Below are 16211 nucleotides of genomic sequence, written 5' to 3' on the forward strand. Positions count from 1 at the left end.
CAGGCTATGGCATATGATGATGCATGAAGTTGATTTATGGTTCGTACGAATTTAGCATACATCATAAAAATGTCAGCAGTGATTTATAATGACCTGTCGTGGGTGATTTATGGCCCTTAATAAAGTACATGGAGGGGGCACATGCTGTAAATCATTGCTTAATAAACTGCGGCCAATTACATCCAACCTATCAAGAATTATGTGCATCATTAACTGGGAGTGGTCCGCGTGCAGGGGTTTCCAGCAGGAGATGGGCAGAGGTGTTAGTAAAGTGAGGCGAAACTCGGGGCAGTCCTCTTTGTAAATCATTCGTAATCGAGTTTGGTGTTTTTTTTCTTTCAGACTTCAAGTTTGATGTGCGCCTGTATGTTCTAGTGACCTCTTATGACCCCCTGGTTATCTACCTGTATGAAGAAGGCCTTGCAAGGTAAGAAAAGGTGCTCCTGAAAGATCGGGGGCTGGGCCACGGGTAGTAGTAGGTCTTAGAAATGGAGTCAACAAGCAGCCTTAATCTTGATTAAATGTTTGTGGATCACACTCTTACCTACAGTCTTATTTCCGTCTCCTTTTTACCCCCCACTCCGCCCCTTCACGCGGGGACACATGCAATCATTCTCTCCTGGTGGTCACTCCATGTGTAGGCGGAGTGACGTGTCTGTGCAGTTCCGCAGCACACAGCCCCCTCGCTCCATGCCAGCTTGTCTGCAGGTGGACAGAATATTGAAATGATGCATTGATGTTCTGTGCGCTCTGCTGAATGTGCGACTGAACCCACCAGGAAAGTGTCAATGCCGATGTATGGTTTACGAATCTTCACGATAAACATTGTTGTATTCTCTTCGTGAATTTGTCATTTGTGTAGTTGAATAAACTCTGTACCCAACTATATTACAAGCCAGGAGCGCGTAGACTCTCAGCCCAGCGCCGTTTAACACTTACCCCCGCCGCGCGACGAGTAGAGGGAGGTTGCCAGGTCGACCTGCCTCTTGCTGTTTTCCAGAGCCCCAGGTGCTGTTTCCACCGCGATGGTCTTGAGAGCATTGTGTTCAACCCCGCTCTCCTGCTGGCAGAGGCATTGAACGGCATTTTATCTTTGGGCCACTAGATGGCAGTATCCGCATAGGATAGTTACCTCTAAAGCTGTTTCAGTTTTGAACTTCGAAGTCGTCTATAATGTTGGCGCCCGCCTTGGATGATGTCACCGATTTGAAAACTTTCTGTATCAAAAAAAACTTTAAAAAAAAATTGTTTAACAACATGCCAATTTGCAAATAGCCCGCTTTCCGTTTCATTACGTTAAACTGGCTTTAACGTGACAATGACAATACATTAAACTACCTCACGAAACGTGACCTGGAGAAGATTCAAATCTGTGGGACAGGGAAGGGACAAAACATTGATCGAGAGTTTGGAAAAATGAGTGCGAAGACGCTGGTGGAAAGAAAGGGGTGAGGGCGAAGGGAGATAGAGGAGGAAATGGAAATAGAGACAAGTTAAATAGGACGCTCTATATGAGAGTGAATAAGAGAGGTGGTGGATGGGCGAGAGAAATCTAGGGTGTGAAAATGTAAGAGATGGGGAGAATAAGGCAGAAGATTAAAGAAAGGGAGAAGGGACGAAAGGAAAGAGGCGTTCAAGGGGAATCACCAAATGTGGGCAGTAAATAAGAAATGCATGATCATATAAAGAAACAAGCATTTACAATGCAATGGTCTCGGAATTATTAAAGGTAGAGCTATTGGCATAGCTCATTACATTTTTTTTTTAAATCATAAATAAATAGCATTGTCATTTACATTGCCAATAGCTTAATCGGGAAATAAATGGCATTGTCATTTACAATGCCAATAGCTTAATCGCTCGCATATGCATGCCCTATTACATTTACACCCACACAGAGCCACACACACACACATACAGAGCCACCCACACTGTCATTCACATAGAGCCACACACACACACACAGAGCCACCTACACAGTCACCCTCACACAGAGCCACCCACACATAGAGCCACCTACAAAAAAGCTATCCACACAGAGCCACCCACACATAGAGCCACCTACAAAAAAAGATATCCACACAGAGCCACATACACACAGAGCCACACACACACACAGAGCCACACACACACACAGAGCCACACACACACACACACACACAGAGCCACACACACAGAGCCACATACACACAGAGCCACATACACACAGAGGCACAGCCACACACACACAGCCACACACACACAGAGCCACACACACAGAGCCACACACACAGACAGAGCCACACACACACACAGCCACACACACGCACAGACAGAGCCACACACACAGACAGAGCCACACACACAGACAGAGCCACACACACAGACAGAGCCACACACACAGACAGAGCCACACACAGACAGAGCCTCACACACACAGAGCCACACACACACACAGAGCCTCATACACACAGAGCCACACACACACACAGAGCCACACACACACACAGAGCCACACACACACACAGAGCCACACACACACACAGAGCCACACACACACACAGAGCCACACACACACAGCCACACACACACAGAGCCACACACATTTTTGTCCCTTTTGATGCTAACAAATTTTACAAGTTTGCCCATGTTTTTAAAGAAATGTTAACCGTATGTATTCTTTTATGATACACTTTGTGTGAATCGACTAAAGATAATTGAATTGAATTGACATGCTGAACGGTATCGGGTTTCGCGTATCACAAAAGGGAAATACCTCCGTGGAGCTTTACGGGGCATCTGTCACAGGGCGAACTCCAGAGTTCAGAGGACGGACGCGCTTTCACAGGGCCAGCTGCCGATAGGCGCCTTCGAGAGAGTCACATAAGCCCCGCCTTTTTCAGACTGGGGGGCGTTTTTTTTAGGTTTGAGTGACGAATGACATCACCGATAGAAAGAACCTAAAAAACACGCCCCCAAATCACGCCCCCAAATCTGGAAAAGACGGGGCTTAAAGGGAGTGACGCCCCTATAATCCAATGTCTGGCCTCCGTTCAATGTACTTAATGTTTCTTGGGAAAGATTATTTTTTATTTGTCAAACGTTTCCTGTTTGCTCAGAAGAATTCTTGCACATCGGAAATCTTCACCTGCACAAAGCGCCCCCTTTGACTTGCATATTAACCCCTAAACAATGTCCGGGTGCATGCTAATGGTAGACTTGTTTCTCAAGACCATCGCAGATCATAGCATACTACAGGGTCTATGGATGGCTGTCGGCCTGCTTCAAGATGCAGATTTGTAGGTCAGTGAAAACAAATCTGTCCTCCAAACCAGTTTGTCGTTCAATGCTCAGATGGTAGTGCGAGAAACACAGATCTCAAAAGTGTTTCCTTTAGAGGAGAGACTGTCATAAATTCAGAGCAAGTGTCAGTTCCTGGGGAAACTGTGAACAGTAGGACACATCTTTTCTGTTCAAGGATCTATGGTTTTGTGCATCTTCCTGAATGTCAAACTTCATATGTAACCTTTTGGAAAGCTTCTGGAAGACCGGTGTTCTCAGATGTCGAGGAATTGGGACTACAAATCTTGATGAACAAACCATATGTTCACTTTGTAGTGTGATGATGCAAGAAGAACATGTTGCTCCAAGACAAACATGTTGCTCCAAGACGTCCCCTTTCAGAACGCTCTTAGGCCATTGTAACAGATGTGTCAAAGTGGGGATGGGGAGCCTACAGTGGAAAACTAAACCTTGAGCTGAGGTGTCATACCATTGTGATGTAACTTAGGACGCTCGGCCTGACCCTAATGTCTTATGTGCAAACATTTACTTCCAAATCTACTTTTCTGCACACCATACACAATGCAAACTTCAATGCATTACCTCAACATTCTTCAAGAGAGAAACTGATCTCAAGCCCTTCCAATGAGGCCATATGACATTTTGGCATAGCAGCCTCAGGGCAGTCCATCTCACAGATCTGTAGAACGCAAAGGAAACCTAGTTCAGCTATCACCATGTGGAAGAACATCTGTGGGTGCTAAATGATGAAGTTATTTTCAAGATTATCAAAATATTGGGAACTCCTGCCATCAATTTATTTGTTATGAAACAAAACGCAGGCCTTTACCGACGCCCCAAGTCACAAAAAGTACAGCTCCGGTTTGCTGATTTGCCCCCAATTATACCGAAGCGCTCCATCACTGTGAGGTGGAAGTCAGCCCTCCCCCCAACATTACACTCATGGCACATGGAGGCAGTCTGATGGTGCAATGCAGAAAGTGCAACCATTAGGAGAGAAGAATATAGGGGCCTATGGAAAACACAGATCTCGATAGAATGGGATCGAATGCTTGAACCCTTAAGGCAACCGAGCCCCCTTTTCCACAATGCAAATAAAACACGAGTACCCCTTTCCCTGACAAACAGCCATGACCGGCCACCCACCGAGCTCGGAATAAGCTAAAGGATAACGAGGTGAGCCAAATAAAAGGCAAGGGGTGGGTTCCTTAGGAATGTTCTTTCGAATTTTAATGTTTACATACGGTCATTGAATGACAATTAACCTCCGATAAATCCTCAATTGCATGTAGACGTTATAATATTGATGTCTTGCATAGCTAAATGCCTAAATCTTGAATTAATCTAATTTGAACGTAGAATTTTCTATGTATTCAATAGTTCTAGCTCCGCCTATACATCCATCATTTTCACGCCCACACTTTATGCGGCACTCTGTAAAATCAATAAAGTATGTATTTAAAAAAAAAATGAAACGGCACGCATTTACTTGGGTGGGAGCTTCTTCCATTTGGAGTGGTTGTTGGATAGATTGTTAGAGACATTCTTTTGACTTTTCCTTCGATTTCTGTGCCGCCCAAAATGGTTGTCAAACTCAGACAATGCAAGACAGCGATTACCATTGCACAGGAGTGTTTGCAGCACTCGTGAAATAAGTATATTTAGCTGCAATTACCATATGCTGAAAATGTTCCCCATTAGCAACTTTTTCACCATTGCAGTGATTTAAAACGTTTCTGCCCTGCTTGTGAGTTAAAATGCTTCCTGAATGTAATGGTCTCCCCTTTTGAAGAAATAGTCTAAATGAATCTCTAGAGATTGTTTATTGCAGTTGGCCAGAGTGGAGAGTTCGCTTCCAGCTGTGTGTGCACAGAAGAACATTGTACTGTGTTCCATCATGATAAGGGCCGTTACTGTCTGCTCAAAGTAATTTTATATTTTCACCTGACTTCAAACAGTTTTGCACTATCTTCGCCCCCTGATCTTTAGACACCGTGCGGATTAGTCACTGCCAAAGACGCGTGAGAAGGAATGACTCAGCAATTCAGTCCTACATTAGTCAGCGCAGGCATGTTATACCCTAAATACAATCGCCACCTGGGAACAGTGGGAGGAATGATTGCCTGTTCTCCTTCACCGAGACTGCAATTACCAGAATGCCCTGGGGTAGCCAGTCGCACAGTTGGCATGAGGGGGACATAGATGAGAACAACAACAGAGCTTGACAAATGCCAACAGCCTACAGTGCCTTTCCTGGCGGCATATCATGCCCCCGTCAGTGATGTGGCATGAGGAAGTATGCAAAAAAAATGAAACGGCACGCATTCACTTTCCTGGAAGCTTCTTCCATCTGGAGTGGTTGTTGGATAGATTGTTAGAGACATTCTCTTGATTTTTCCTTCGATTTCTGTGCCGCCCAAAATGGTTGCCAAACTCAGACAATGCAAGACAACGATTAACATTACACAGGAGTGTTTGCAGCACTCGTGAAATAAGTATATTTAGCTGCAATTACCATATGCTGAAAATGTTCCCCATTAGCAATTGCCCTGTCACAGCAGGCAGGCTCGCTCGGCTCAAAGGCAGCCCACTGCAAGTTTTCTTTCCTAGTTTGCACTCTTCCCCCGCACCCCGCTTTTATAATATACATTTACCGGACCTGGGATTGATCCGGTGCAGCGTCCAAAAAAACACTGTGGCTGCCGCACCGGGGCTCGGTCTGTGCAGGGGACACCTTTCCGCGGTCGGGCATTAATGGGGGCTAAGGACCACTGCACGCGGCAGGGCTACCGGCTGGGCTGCAGCATTGGAGGAGAAGAGAGGGTGGGGGGCTCCAGTGCCAGAAGACACGCAGGGGCATGTAATGGCATCATCAGAGCCAAAGGAAAGAATAACAAACAAATAAAACACGGCAGGGAAAGAATGTGTGCCAATAAATATTTTTCGCTGCAAGTTCGTTTAATTACGAGGGCATAGCGGGACTTCACCAATATAGCAGAACATTCGTCAGGCGCTAAATTCTAGGAAGATCTGATTGCGCTATTTGTAAATAAATAACACGAAGGGGACCTAATCCACATTCGGGAAACTATTCCCGCTCGCCCTGGGATTAGGGAGTTTTCCGGCAGCCTCCATGAGCTTGGTTAGCCTGCACGTCAAGCCTCACAGCCTGCTTCTGTGTTGTGGAGGTTAAACATAGATGAGAGGTGGACCGGGGCTCGGTGAAAAGCAGGCGGACTTAAGGGAGAGGTGCAGTGCTTATTTTCATACTTTACTCGGTCTGTGCAGGGGACACCTTTCCGCGGTCGGGCATTATTGGGGGGTAGGGACCACTGCACGCGGCGGGGCCACCGACTGGGCTGCAGCAGAGCAGCCTACCTCAACCTTACCAGCAGCAAAATGGCGGCCTCAAGCTTCCGAAATTTTTCGGATTCGGGGCGTGTTTTGCTGTCCTGAGTGATGGACGACGTCACGAGCTAAAGAACAGCAAAACTTACTTACGTGACTCCCTTCTCTTCCAATGGCTGGCCTCCGTTTAGGATGCCAGCCAATGGAAGCAAACGGAGCAGAGAGGCGGGTTTAAACTGCCCTACTCCAAAACATAAGATCTCCGGACCGGAAGCTGCGCTTTGCGCAGCTTATAGGTCCCTCGACCTAAAAAATGGAAAAAACACAAGACATTTTAAGTCAGCAGGAGATTCTTATTCTGAATCTTTTGTCTAGGCATTCCCAAATATATATCTGTTTGCTCCCTGGTTGTGTGGCACATGAAGCTTGTGGGTCCATTTTGGCACGATTATGTCTTGCTCTATGTAAGGGTGTGTTGGGAATTCCCAGTTAAAGGTTTCTGGAAGCCCATCACTATAGCTGTCACAGAGCCTGTAAGGCATTTGGAAGAATTGGCTCATCAAGACTGCCCTGAAGCAAGTCTTTTGTTGTGAAATCTATCACTTTCTTTACTTTTACATTTGTTGCTGTACCTGACAACACAGGATATTATTGGGGGCCCAGCCGAGCCAGACTGGGTACTGAAGGTTGCCTCAGAAAACAATGTCTTGCCAACTCGCACTGCACCGAGCGTGGGAAGTGAGTGTGCAGAACCTCCGTGGGGCAGTGGGGAGATATCACGGCTGGGATAAAAGTAGATGCCAAATGGTTTTATAGACAATAACTAGTATTGGAATAATTTAACACGTTGGAATCTGCCATTTTCCCCAGAGTAATTCTTCTCCAGAATAGTAAATAAGGATTGTGCCTTAATGAAATGGTGTGTCGGGTCCCAAAACTAGATCCTCAGTAGATAAGTATGTGTCCCACTAGAGAAGCAGTGCGATGTTGCTAAGTGGCTGCAAGGTGGCATTTCTGCACTTAACAACACATTCTAAATACATGTAACATACAGTTAAACGGAGAAATAACATCTCTGTTAAATACTGTGCTAGGACAAAATAACCATAACCCCTCTTGTGCCAATTCGACAGCCTAGGGCAGGGCACAAGTCCTAAAAAAAGAAGTGGGGGGACGCGGTCACCGGAAGTGACATCACAACACGAAGTGACGTCACGAAAGGTGGCTTCGATCTCTTCCCAGAGACGTCAAAAAGGTGAAGTCCAGCTGCTTGGCAGGGGGGACGGCGCCCACCCTGTAAAATAAGTGGGGGAACGCCGTCCACCCGCGTGGTACCCCGACTCGAGCCCTGGCCTAGGGTATTAGTTGCGCTATACAAATAAAAAAATTTAATAAAAAAATAACCTATCAAATGTTCTATATGATAAAATATATTACCATAGCAGTAGATGCCATTAGATACCATAGTGCATAGTGGTGTGATCATATGCCAGAGTACATCCTAGTGTTGCCCAAATATCTCAAGGTACAGCTAATTATGTATTTATTGTTTTATTTATTTAATAGGTTCTTTTTTTTATAACATTTAACCCATCCCTTAAGTATACAAAATACCCTTTTTATTGACTCCTACTCAATACATAAATTGCATTCTAAATTAACATTAGTCTTGTGTACAGCAGATTGAGTACAAGAATTCCAGAATTCACAGATGGGCCTCGTTATTTGTAAGCTGAGCCCATCAATGCTTTCGAAAACCATTAAGGGGTGAACTTTGTGTTACTAATAACATTTTCACTGAAGGCCACGCCATGAATATAATATGTATTTGTGTTTCTGCTTCATCAGATTTACAGAATACATTTGTTGTTTTAACCCGCAGGATACCAAGCCACGCTCCTGTATGTTCATATGTCTTGACATGACCCAATTGGATTTCAAAATATTGCTGTCACTTTTAGGAGAAAGGTTCATGAAGATTCTAATATAATCCAGAAGTCTACCTGCGTTAATCAGTATAATATAAAGATTAATGGATCTCTTGCAATGACACAGGGATAGATTTCGCGAGCAAAAATGTAAACCTGACTTTTAGTACCTTTTTTGGATTTCTTAGTGGCTGTCATGACATCTGGGATCATTGCAATTTAATACTGTGTCGAATTAATGCAAATTGACACATACATATCGGCTGTAACCAAAGGCAACATGCTGAGTTCAGCATAAAAAAGACTAGAGGCCCACGGAACCATGACCAGAAGTTAGAAGGAGTTCATTATTGTTTCAGTTGCTTTTCAATTTGTCACTCTCCTGTTGGGCATGACACATTGGCCTGAAATATGCGGTTAAGTTGTCGTATTGATATGACCAGTACTCCTATGTTGTATTTTTTCTATTCTTTTATAGCCAATGATGTTGAAATACTTGTGATTGAAGGGCTGGTAAGGGGCTTCTCACGCAGTTGTCAATATTGCTACCCACTATATGCCGTGTGGATGTACTGTTTAAATGCCAATAAAGAGATTTTTTTTAAAAAGGGCTGAAAGTGGGTTATTCTTAGTCCTGGGGCCCATCATTAAGCTTTCAGGACAGTTCCAGAAAGTGACATAACGCAAACATTATGGGACACTCCGCACAGTATGAAAAGGGGGCTCCCAGGTCTCTCCTCTCTCATAAATATTCAAAGGCTTTGAATGGGTTTCCATGAAGGACTGGGGTCCCCTTAAAGATTTGGGGGCAGACAAAGAGGATTGTCAATGATCAGACCATATTTGCTGAGGGCATGAAAGAGTTGCTGAAAATGGATTATAAATTCAGAGTTGTTCTGAGCAAGTGGCCCCAAATTATGTTTGGCCAAGGGCCCCCAAAATCCTTAACAAGTCCCTGCTTCCCTTCGCTCTCTGCCTCCACTGGTGCCAGTTTGTGTAGCAGTAGGTTTGCCACCCTATATCTGTATGGCGCAGAGCAGCAGGTGCCATCCTTAGCTCATACATGCCAGTGCTATTAATTTTGTCCAGCACTCCACATTTCAGTATTGTCGGTCGACTGAACCCCTACATTAACAGGCATAGTGAGCAAAAGAACGATGGATTAAACCCAGATCTTGAACTGGGAATGAGTGGTTGAAAAATATCAGCACTCCGTCCATCATCTTGTTGTGTTTGCTATGTTCAACCTAAGTGGCCAAGGATATGCCCAGACGTGGGTCCCTTGCTCACTTTTCCACTGGATTCAAGCTAGCCTGCCTGATGAGGGGTGTTACCCTGAAACCGGTCCCAGGGTGCTTGTTTCCGGTCCAGGAAAGATCTGGCTTGGCAGTACTGGCTGGACTGTTCCCATGAGGAACAGGCTCAAGACAGATTTGCATATGGCTGGGTCTGAACTGGGTGGCAAAGTAAGCTAAAGAACAATGCTGGATTCAACCCAGATCTGTTATTGAGGGTGAGTGTCTGAAAAGTTTCAGCACTCCATCCATCATCTCCTTGTGTTTGCGTATACAAGGGTGTCAAATATGTTTTTAACCTCGGACTGTCCTGCAAGGGAGAGAGTTCTGTCACCTTTTTATGTGGTCAGCAATGTGTGAATGGGTGGTGCACATACCACACACTCCACCCCACTCTTTAGTATGAGAATAGCGGTGATTTTTTGCCATTTTAAACAGAATTTGCCAAAATGCTGGTTGTACAACAAATATATTAAAGTGTTTTATGTTGACACAATCGAGCCTTGTGGGCTGAAATTATAGAAGTGTGATGAAGTTTTTACCCCTGATTTTTAATACCATAACTACTGTATTCCATCTTTATAAAAAAAAAAAAAAACTAATAAAAACAAAGGGGTGCCATGGGCTCATAACTAGCACTATTCACATATCAATGGCAAGAGAGCAGCCCTGCAGCTTCCTCGGACATGTATCTAGCCCCTATCTCTTGGCACAGGCCAACCAGTTTTTGGCTCCCTTGGGTCATGCTCTTACACATGACTGGACACACCGCACAAACAGCCACTGATCTCAGAAACCCTACAGCATGCGCTTTTCCTTCCGGTACCAATGATCCAACAGTCTGTCGCACAGGAACAAATCTCCATTTTCTGCTGATTACGGAGTACCAAGTACTGGAAGAATTCCCCATATTCCAGTGATCGCAGAGAACCTATTACAGGAAAAATCCCATGTATCTTACATGTCACGTAGAACCTGGCACAGGAAGAATTCCCCATCTTTCAGTGATCACTTAAATCCTGGCACAGCAAGATGTCCCCATCTTCCAGTGTGGAAGAGGTGTGGCGCAGCGGCCAGGGTGCCTTACTCTGGACCATGGGGTTCACGTTCGATCCCCGCCGGCGGCAGGTTAGCCTAGCACCATGTGACGCTTGGCAATAGCTCTAATCTTCCCGACGGCCCTCAGGGCCAGTACACCTCTCCGGAGGTAGCTGTGCTCTTTAGAAATGCTGGTATATCATTTCATTTCATCCCAAAGATCCTTCTATAAGCATGGGTAAATATCAATAACCAGGGTTCTCTTCCAGGGGATCCTCATCAATAGTCATAAGCATTAAAATATTCCCGCCCATGCGCGGGACCCCGGAAACACTATATTATATGTGCCCCACATATATATACTTATATATATATATATATATATATATATATATATATATATGAACAAGGGCTGCATAGCCCGAAACGCGTCGTCGTGAGGGGTGATAAATAAAAGTATTTTTGCCTGAAAAATCTTTTCTGCAGAGGCCTGAGTTTCCTTCCTCGCCGGGGGCTCCCTGGAAGTGGTTGGGTATTTCTTCGTATATATATATATATATATATATATATATATATATATATATATATATATATATATATATATATATATATATATATATATATATATATACACAATTGCAGCCAAAATAACCATAGAGCTGGATTATGCTGTAAAGAATTTCCACCATACATGAAAACATATGCATGAGAAACAACATCAAAGATTGCTTTGAAACTGTTTTATTGCTGAAAAAGCAGTAGAAATTCTTACTATATCCTGAAAGCTCCCAGGCTGCATTGCAAACACGCAGTCTAAAAGACTGAAAAGCTAACCTGTAGCTGCATGCTACAAAAAAACTGACACCGTGCCTTTAAGGCACTCATGACCCCCAGTATCCCATCATGCCTCAGGGGTGACAGTTGGGTCAGTTGTTCTTTCCGGCTCCTTCAGGAAGGATCCTGGATTCACAGCTCCACTATTTTTCTACTTTCTGACAGAAAATTCTCTCAGATTTCTACTTTTTTGATCCTACTTCGACGTTTTTCATCTTGTCAAGTAGGTTTTCTCTTGTTGGTAAGCTTTTTCTTTTGAAAATGCCTGCCCTTTTTGACAAATGCCCTTCTTGTGGCAAGAAGAAGGCCAAGACGGACAGCCATGAGGTATGCATCCTGTGCTTACCTGAAGATCATCACCATAGGACCTGCCCTCACTGTGAGTCTCTGTCATCCAGAACTTTAAAAGACAGAGAGCGGATTCGTGTCTATGGGCTTGCCCATAGGTCTTCTAGAGGGAGGTCCCCAACCAAGAAGAGCTCCAAGAGGTCCAGAGAACCTTCAAAGGGCGAGTCTTCTCGTCCTGCAGCTTCAGCGTCGGGCTCGGCGCTGAGAAAGGAGCATTCGGTGGGTAATTTGTCGAAAAAACGTCATTTATCACCGTCGACGGCGGGCTCGCCGTCAAGAAGATCAGGTATTGTCCCTATGGGAGGCCTTTAAGACCGTGATTCGTGGGCAGGCCCTCTCCCTTATTGTTGAGGCTAAGAGAGCGAGAAATAGAGAGGTGGTTGATCTTGAGGGGGAGATTTCTGCATTGGAGGAGGGTTTGGAATCTGGTGTCACGCCTGAGAAGCTCCATGCCCTGGGTCTGAAACAATTTGCTTATAAGTCCATGGTCACAGATGCCGCCAAAGTGATGTTTCGGGAGCAACAGGGTCGTTTGTATGATGTGGGTGACAAAGCGGGTAAATTGCTGGCATGGCTGGATAAGAAGGAGAGAGCTAATCGTGTGGTACCCGTGATTCAGTCTGCGAGTGGTGTGAGTGTAACGGACCCGATTGGAATAGTTGACCGGTTTGCCGATTACTTCCGTGTGGTGTATACCCCTGTGTCTGAGAGGGATGTGGTTGACTCTCGCCTTTTGTTGCGTGATATAGCCCTGCCCATTGTTTCCGATTTAGACCGTGTGGCGTTGGACTCCCCCTTTACGGTTGATGAGATAGCTACTGCCATCCGTTCCCTCCGTTCGGGCAAAGCATTGGGCCCGAACGGGTTGCCGATCGAATTGTACAAGTTGCGTCCCGATAGGGTGGCTCCGTATCTTCGCGCCATGTTTCTGGAGTCCCGGGAACGGGGTATTCTCCCTTATGATCAGAGACTGGCCACAATAGTTGTCATCCCCAAGGAGGGTAAACCACGTGATCTTTGTTCCTCCTACAGGCCCATATCTCTACTAAATGTTGAACCCAAGGTGTTGGCGAAACTCCTGGCATCCCGTCTCTTGACGGTCATTAGTGACTTGGTCCATCCGGATCAATCTGGATTTATCCCGCATCGCAACACGGCTTTGAACCTGCGTCGTCTTCATGGCGCGATTGCGGGGGCGGGGCTTCTGACGGAGCCGGCCATTTTGGCATCGTTGGATGCTTCCATGGCCTTCGACACGGTGGAGTGGCCTTATCTTTGGGCGGCTCTTGAGAAATTTGGTTTTGGGCCTGAGTTTATTGGTTGGGTCCAGTTATTGTACGCGGAACCTCTGGCGCAAGTAGTGGTGAACGGTAGGGTCTCGGTTCCTTTCACCCTTGGAAGGGGTACCCGTCAGGGATGCCCCTTGTCTCCGTTACTGTTTGCGCTCGCCATGGAACCATTGGCTGCTTGGCTTCGGTAGGAACCTTCCCTCAAGGGGATCCGCTGGTCTCCGGACTTTGAGGACCGCGTGTCGCTTTACGCGGACGATATCCTTTTATATCTCACCTCCCCGCGTAAATCTCTGTCTGTTCTGTTCGACGTTCTTGTTCCTTTGGAGCCAATTCGGGCCTTGTTATTAACTGGACCAAGTCCTGTGTATATGTTCTTTCGGGGGTTTTGCCCCCCTTGCCGAGCAGACTTCCGATTCAGGTGGTCCACTCGGGTTTCAAGTATTTAGGGATTTTTATTACGTTGGACCCGACGCTCCGCTTTGAGCGTAATCTCCTCCCACCATTGCTTAGATTGCGCCTGGATGTGGCCCGTTGGCGTAAGCTTCCTTTGTCTCCTCTGGGCAGGGCGGCTCTGTTTAAAATGATGTCCTTGCCGCGATTCCTTTACGCGCTCCAAAACTCCTATGACGCTATTCCTAAGACCTATTTTCAAGAGATTGAGAGTCTTCAGCGGCAATTGATATGGGATGGGCGTTCGCGTATCGCACTCGCAAAGCTCACCATCCCTTGGTATGACGGGGGCATGGCGCTCCCCGATATCAAGCGATATTACTGGGCTTCCCAGTTGTCTGCCATTAATCACGTGATGTTTTCCCCGGGTCGTAATCCTGCATTCGAGATGGACAGATTCCAGCTCCCGGGTGGGGACTTTACTAGAGTACTTTATTCTCGATCGGCTGGGAGCCATCTTGTGGGCCCATCCAAGATCGCAGTAACTGTATGGCGAGCTGCGAATGTGAGTTTGGGGTGGGAGGATCGCTTGACGTTGGCGATGCCGCTTTACGCCTCGGAACGTTTGGGCGGACTTTGGTCCACCAAGGGTTTCGACCGCTGGGATATGATAGGGATTTGTAAGGTGGGTGATGTGTGCTCGAACGGTAGTGTGAAGTCGTTCCAGGCCCTCCAGGCGGAATATGGTTTGAGTGGTAGGGAATTTTTTCGCTACCTGCAGGTCCGGCATGCCCTCGCCTCAGTTTTGGTTCCTAATGAGGCCCTGCCTGAATCTTCCCCCCTCGAGGACCGTGTCCTTGATGGGCATCTTCCCGATAGTACTATTTCTCTGATTTACAAGAAATTGATCAATAATCGGGCGGACTTATTGGTCCGACTTCGGGAGACTTGGGTTGGCGATGGGTTGGAGCTGGACGACGAGGATTGGCAGTCGGCACTCTCTTCTCCCAAGGAGGTGGCCATTCCTGCCCGTCTCCGTTTGGTTCAACTTAAGATTCTTCATCGAGTTTATGTCACGGGTCCGCGTCTGGTGACGATGGGCTTTTCTTCGGATGGGCTATGCAAGCGTGGTTGTGGTTTGAATGCGACCTTTTTACATATCCTTTGGGAATGCCCGGCTGTAGCGGCTTACTGGACTGCTGTGCTTGAGGTGATGACTGCTGTGACTGGTGTTGCCCTGCGGCCGGAGCCGCGACGGTGTCTGTTGAATGTGTGGGAGCCCACTGACTACTCTGTGGCCCAGACCAGATGGGCTACCCTGGGATACATGATTGCGAAGCGGGATGTTGCGCAACTCTGGGGCGCTTCCAGGCCCCCTGAGGTTTCGAAGTGGGAAGACAACATGGACTGGTCCATGTTTCGTGAGAAGACGGTTTATGTGGCCAGGGGCAGACCCAGGGCGTGGACGAAGGTTTGGGGCCAGTGGAATGAATATCGTGGGGACGTTTGCACCCCTCCCCTTGTAGGCACTGCTGAGATTGTCCTATCTCCCTAGACGTGCGTTCCCGGAACCTCCCCATACGGGTTTTTTCTATATTTCCGGTTCTCCCCGCTGCTCCCCTCCCCCCCCCTTCCGACTCGATTGGAGCCTCCGGGCTCTAGGTGTGTTCTCCTGATCGTGGACCGTCCCCTCCTTTCTTTGGGCTGACCTTACTTATCGTACATTCGCCTTTTAGTGTTTGTTTTTCTTTTGTAAAATAAAAATTCGAGTTGCTCTGTGATATTTGTGGAGCGATGCTTTGTGCTCGAGCTGTACCCGACCGCGGGTGTACGTTTCTGTTTCATGCACTGTGCCTTGTTATTAGCGGCCAGCCCGTGCGGTTGTAGGCCCATTCTTGTACTTTTATATGCTTGCTCCAATAAAGGTTTTTGAAAAGAAAAAAAAAAAAAGATCAGGTATGTCTTCGCCGAGATGTCAAGACCCTCCGCCGTCGTCAACTCTGCGACGATCGGCGTCGAGAGATAGGACCCCTCCGCCGTCGTCAACCAGGCGGCGACCGGCGTCGAGGGGCGTTACACCTCCGCCGACGTCAACCAGGCGACGGTCGGCGTCGAGGGGTAAGGAGCTTCCGCCTTCGTCGTCATCACGACGTTCGGCGTCGAAAGCTGGCTCACCTCCGTCGTCGCAGGTTACGCGACCGACGTCGAGAGCCCGGAGTCCTTCGTCGTCGAGAAGGACATCTTTGCAGTCGTGTCATCGTTCGGCGTCGAGGGCGACCAATACCCTTCCGCCGACGTCACATAGACATTCCAAGTCAAAGACAACTCCGTCGTCGGCAACACCACGCCGGTCGACGTCGAGAGACCATTCCTCACGTCGGAGGCTTACGACGTCGAGATCGCCTGTTCCATCGACGCCACAGAAACAGTTGGCTCCAAGGGAAAGGGCTCCGTCG

The 16211-nt window shown here is 46.9% G+C and overlaps 1 protein-coding gene across 6 annotated transcripts in view; it reads left to right on the plus strand.

The window, feature by feature from the left end:
* TTLL5 (tubulin tyrosine ligase like 5) overlaps nucleotides 1-16211 on the plus strand; it is a 1026293-nt gene that overhangs the window by 198062 nt on the left and 812020 nt on the right. For all 6 annotated transcript variants that reach the window (XM_078659928.1, XM_078659931.1, XM_078659927.1 and 3 more), the window contains exon 11: nucleotides 343-427. In XM_078659928.1, the coding sequence (XP_078516054.1) occupies nucleotides 343-427 (85 nt within the window). The remainder of the gene's footprint in view (nucleotides 1-342; nucleotides 428-16211) is intronic.

The sequence above is a fragment of the Lissotriton helveticus genome, chromosome 9, assembly GCF_964261635.1.
Source record: "Lissotriton helveticus chromosome 9, aLisHel1.1, whole genome shotgun sequence".
In the NCBI taxonomy this organism is placed as follows: domain Eukaryota; kingdom Metazoa; phylum Chordata; class Amphibia; order Caudata; family Salamandridae; genus Lissotriton; species Lissotriton helveticus.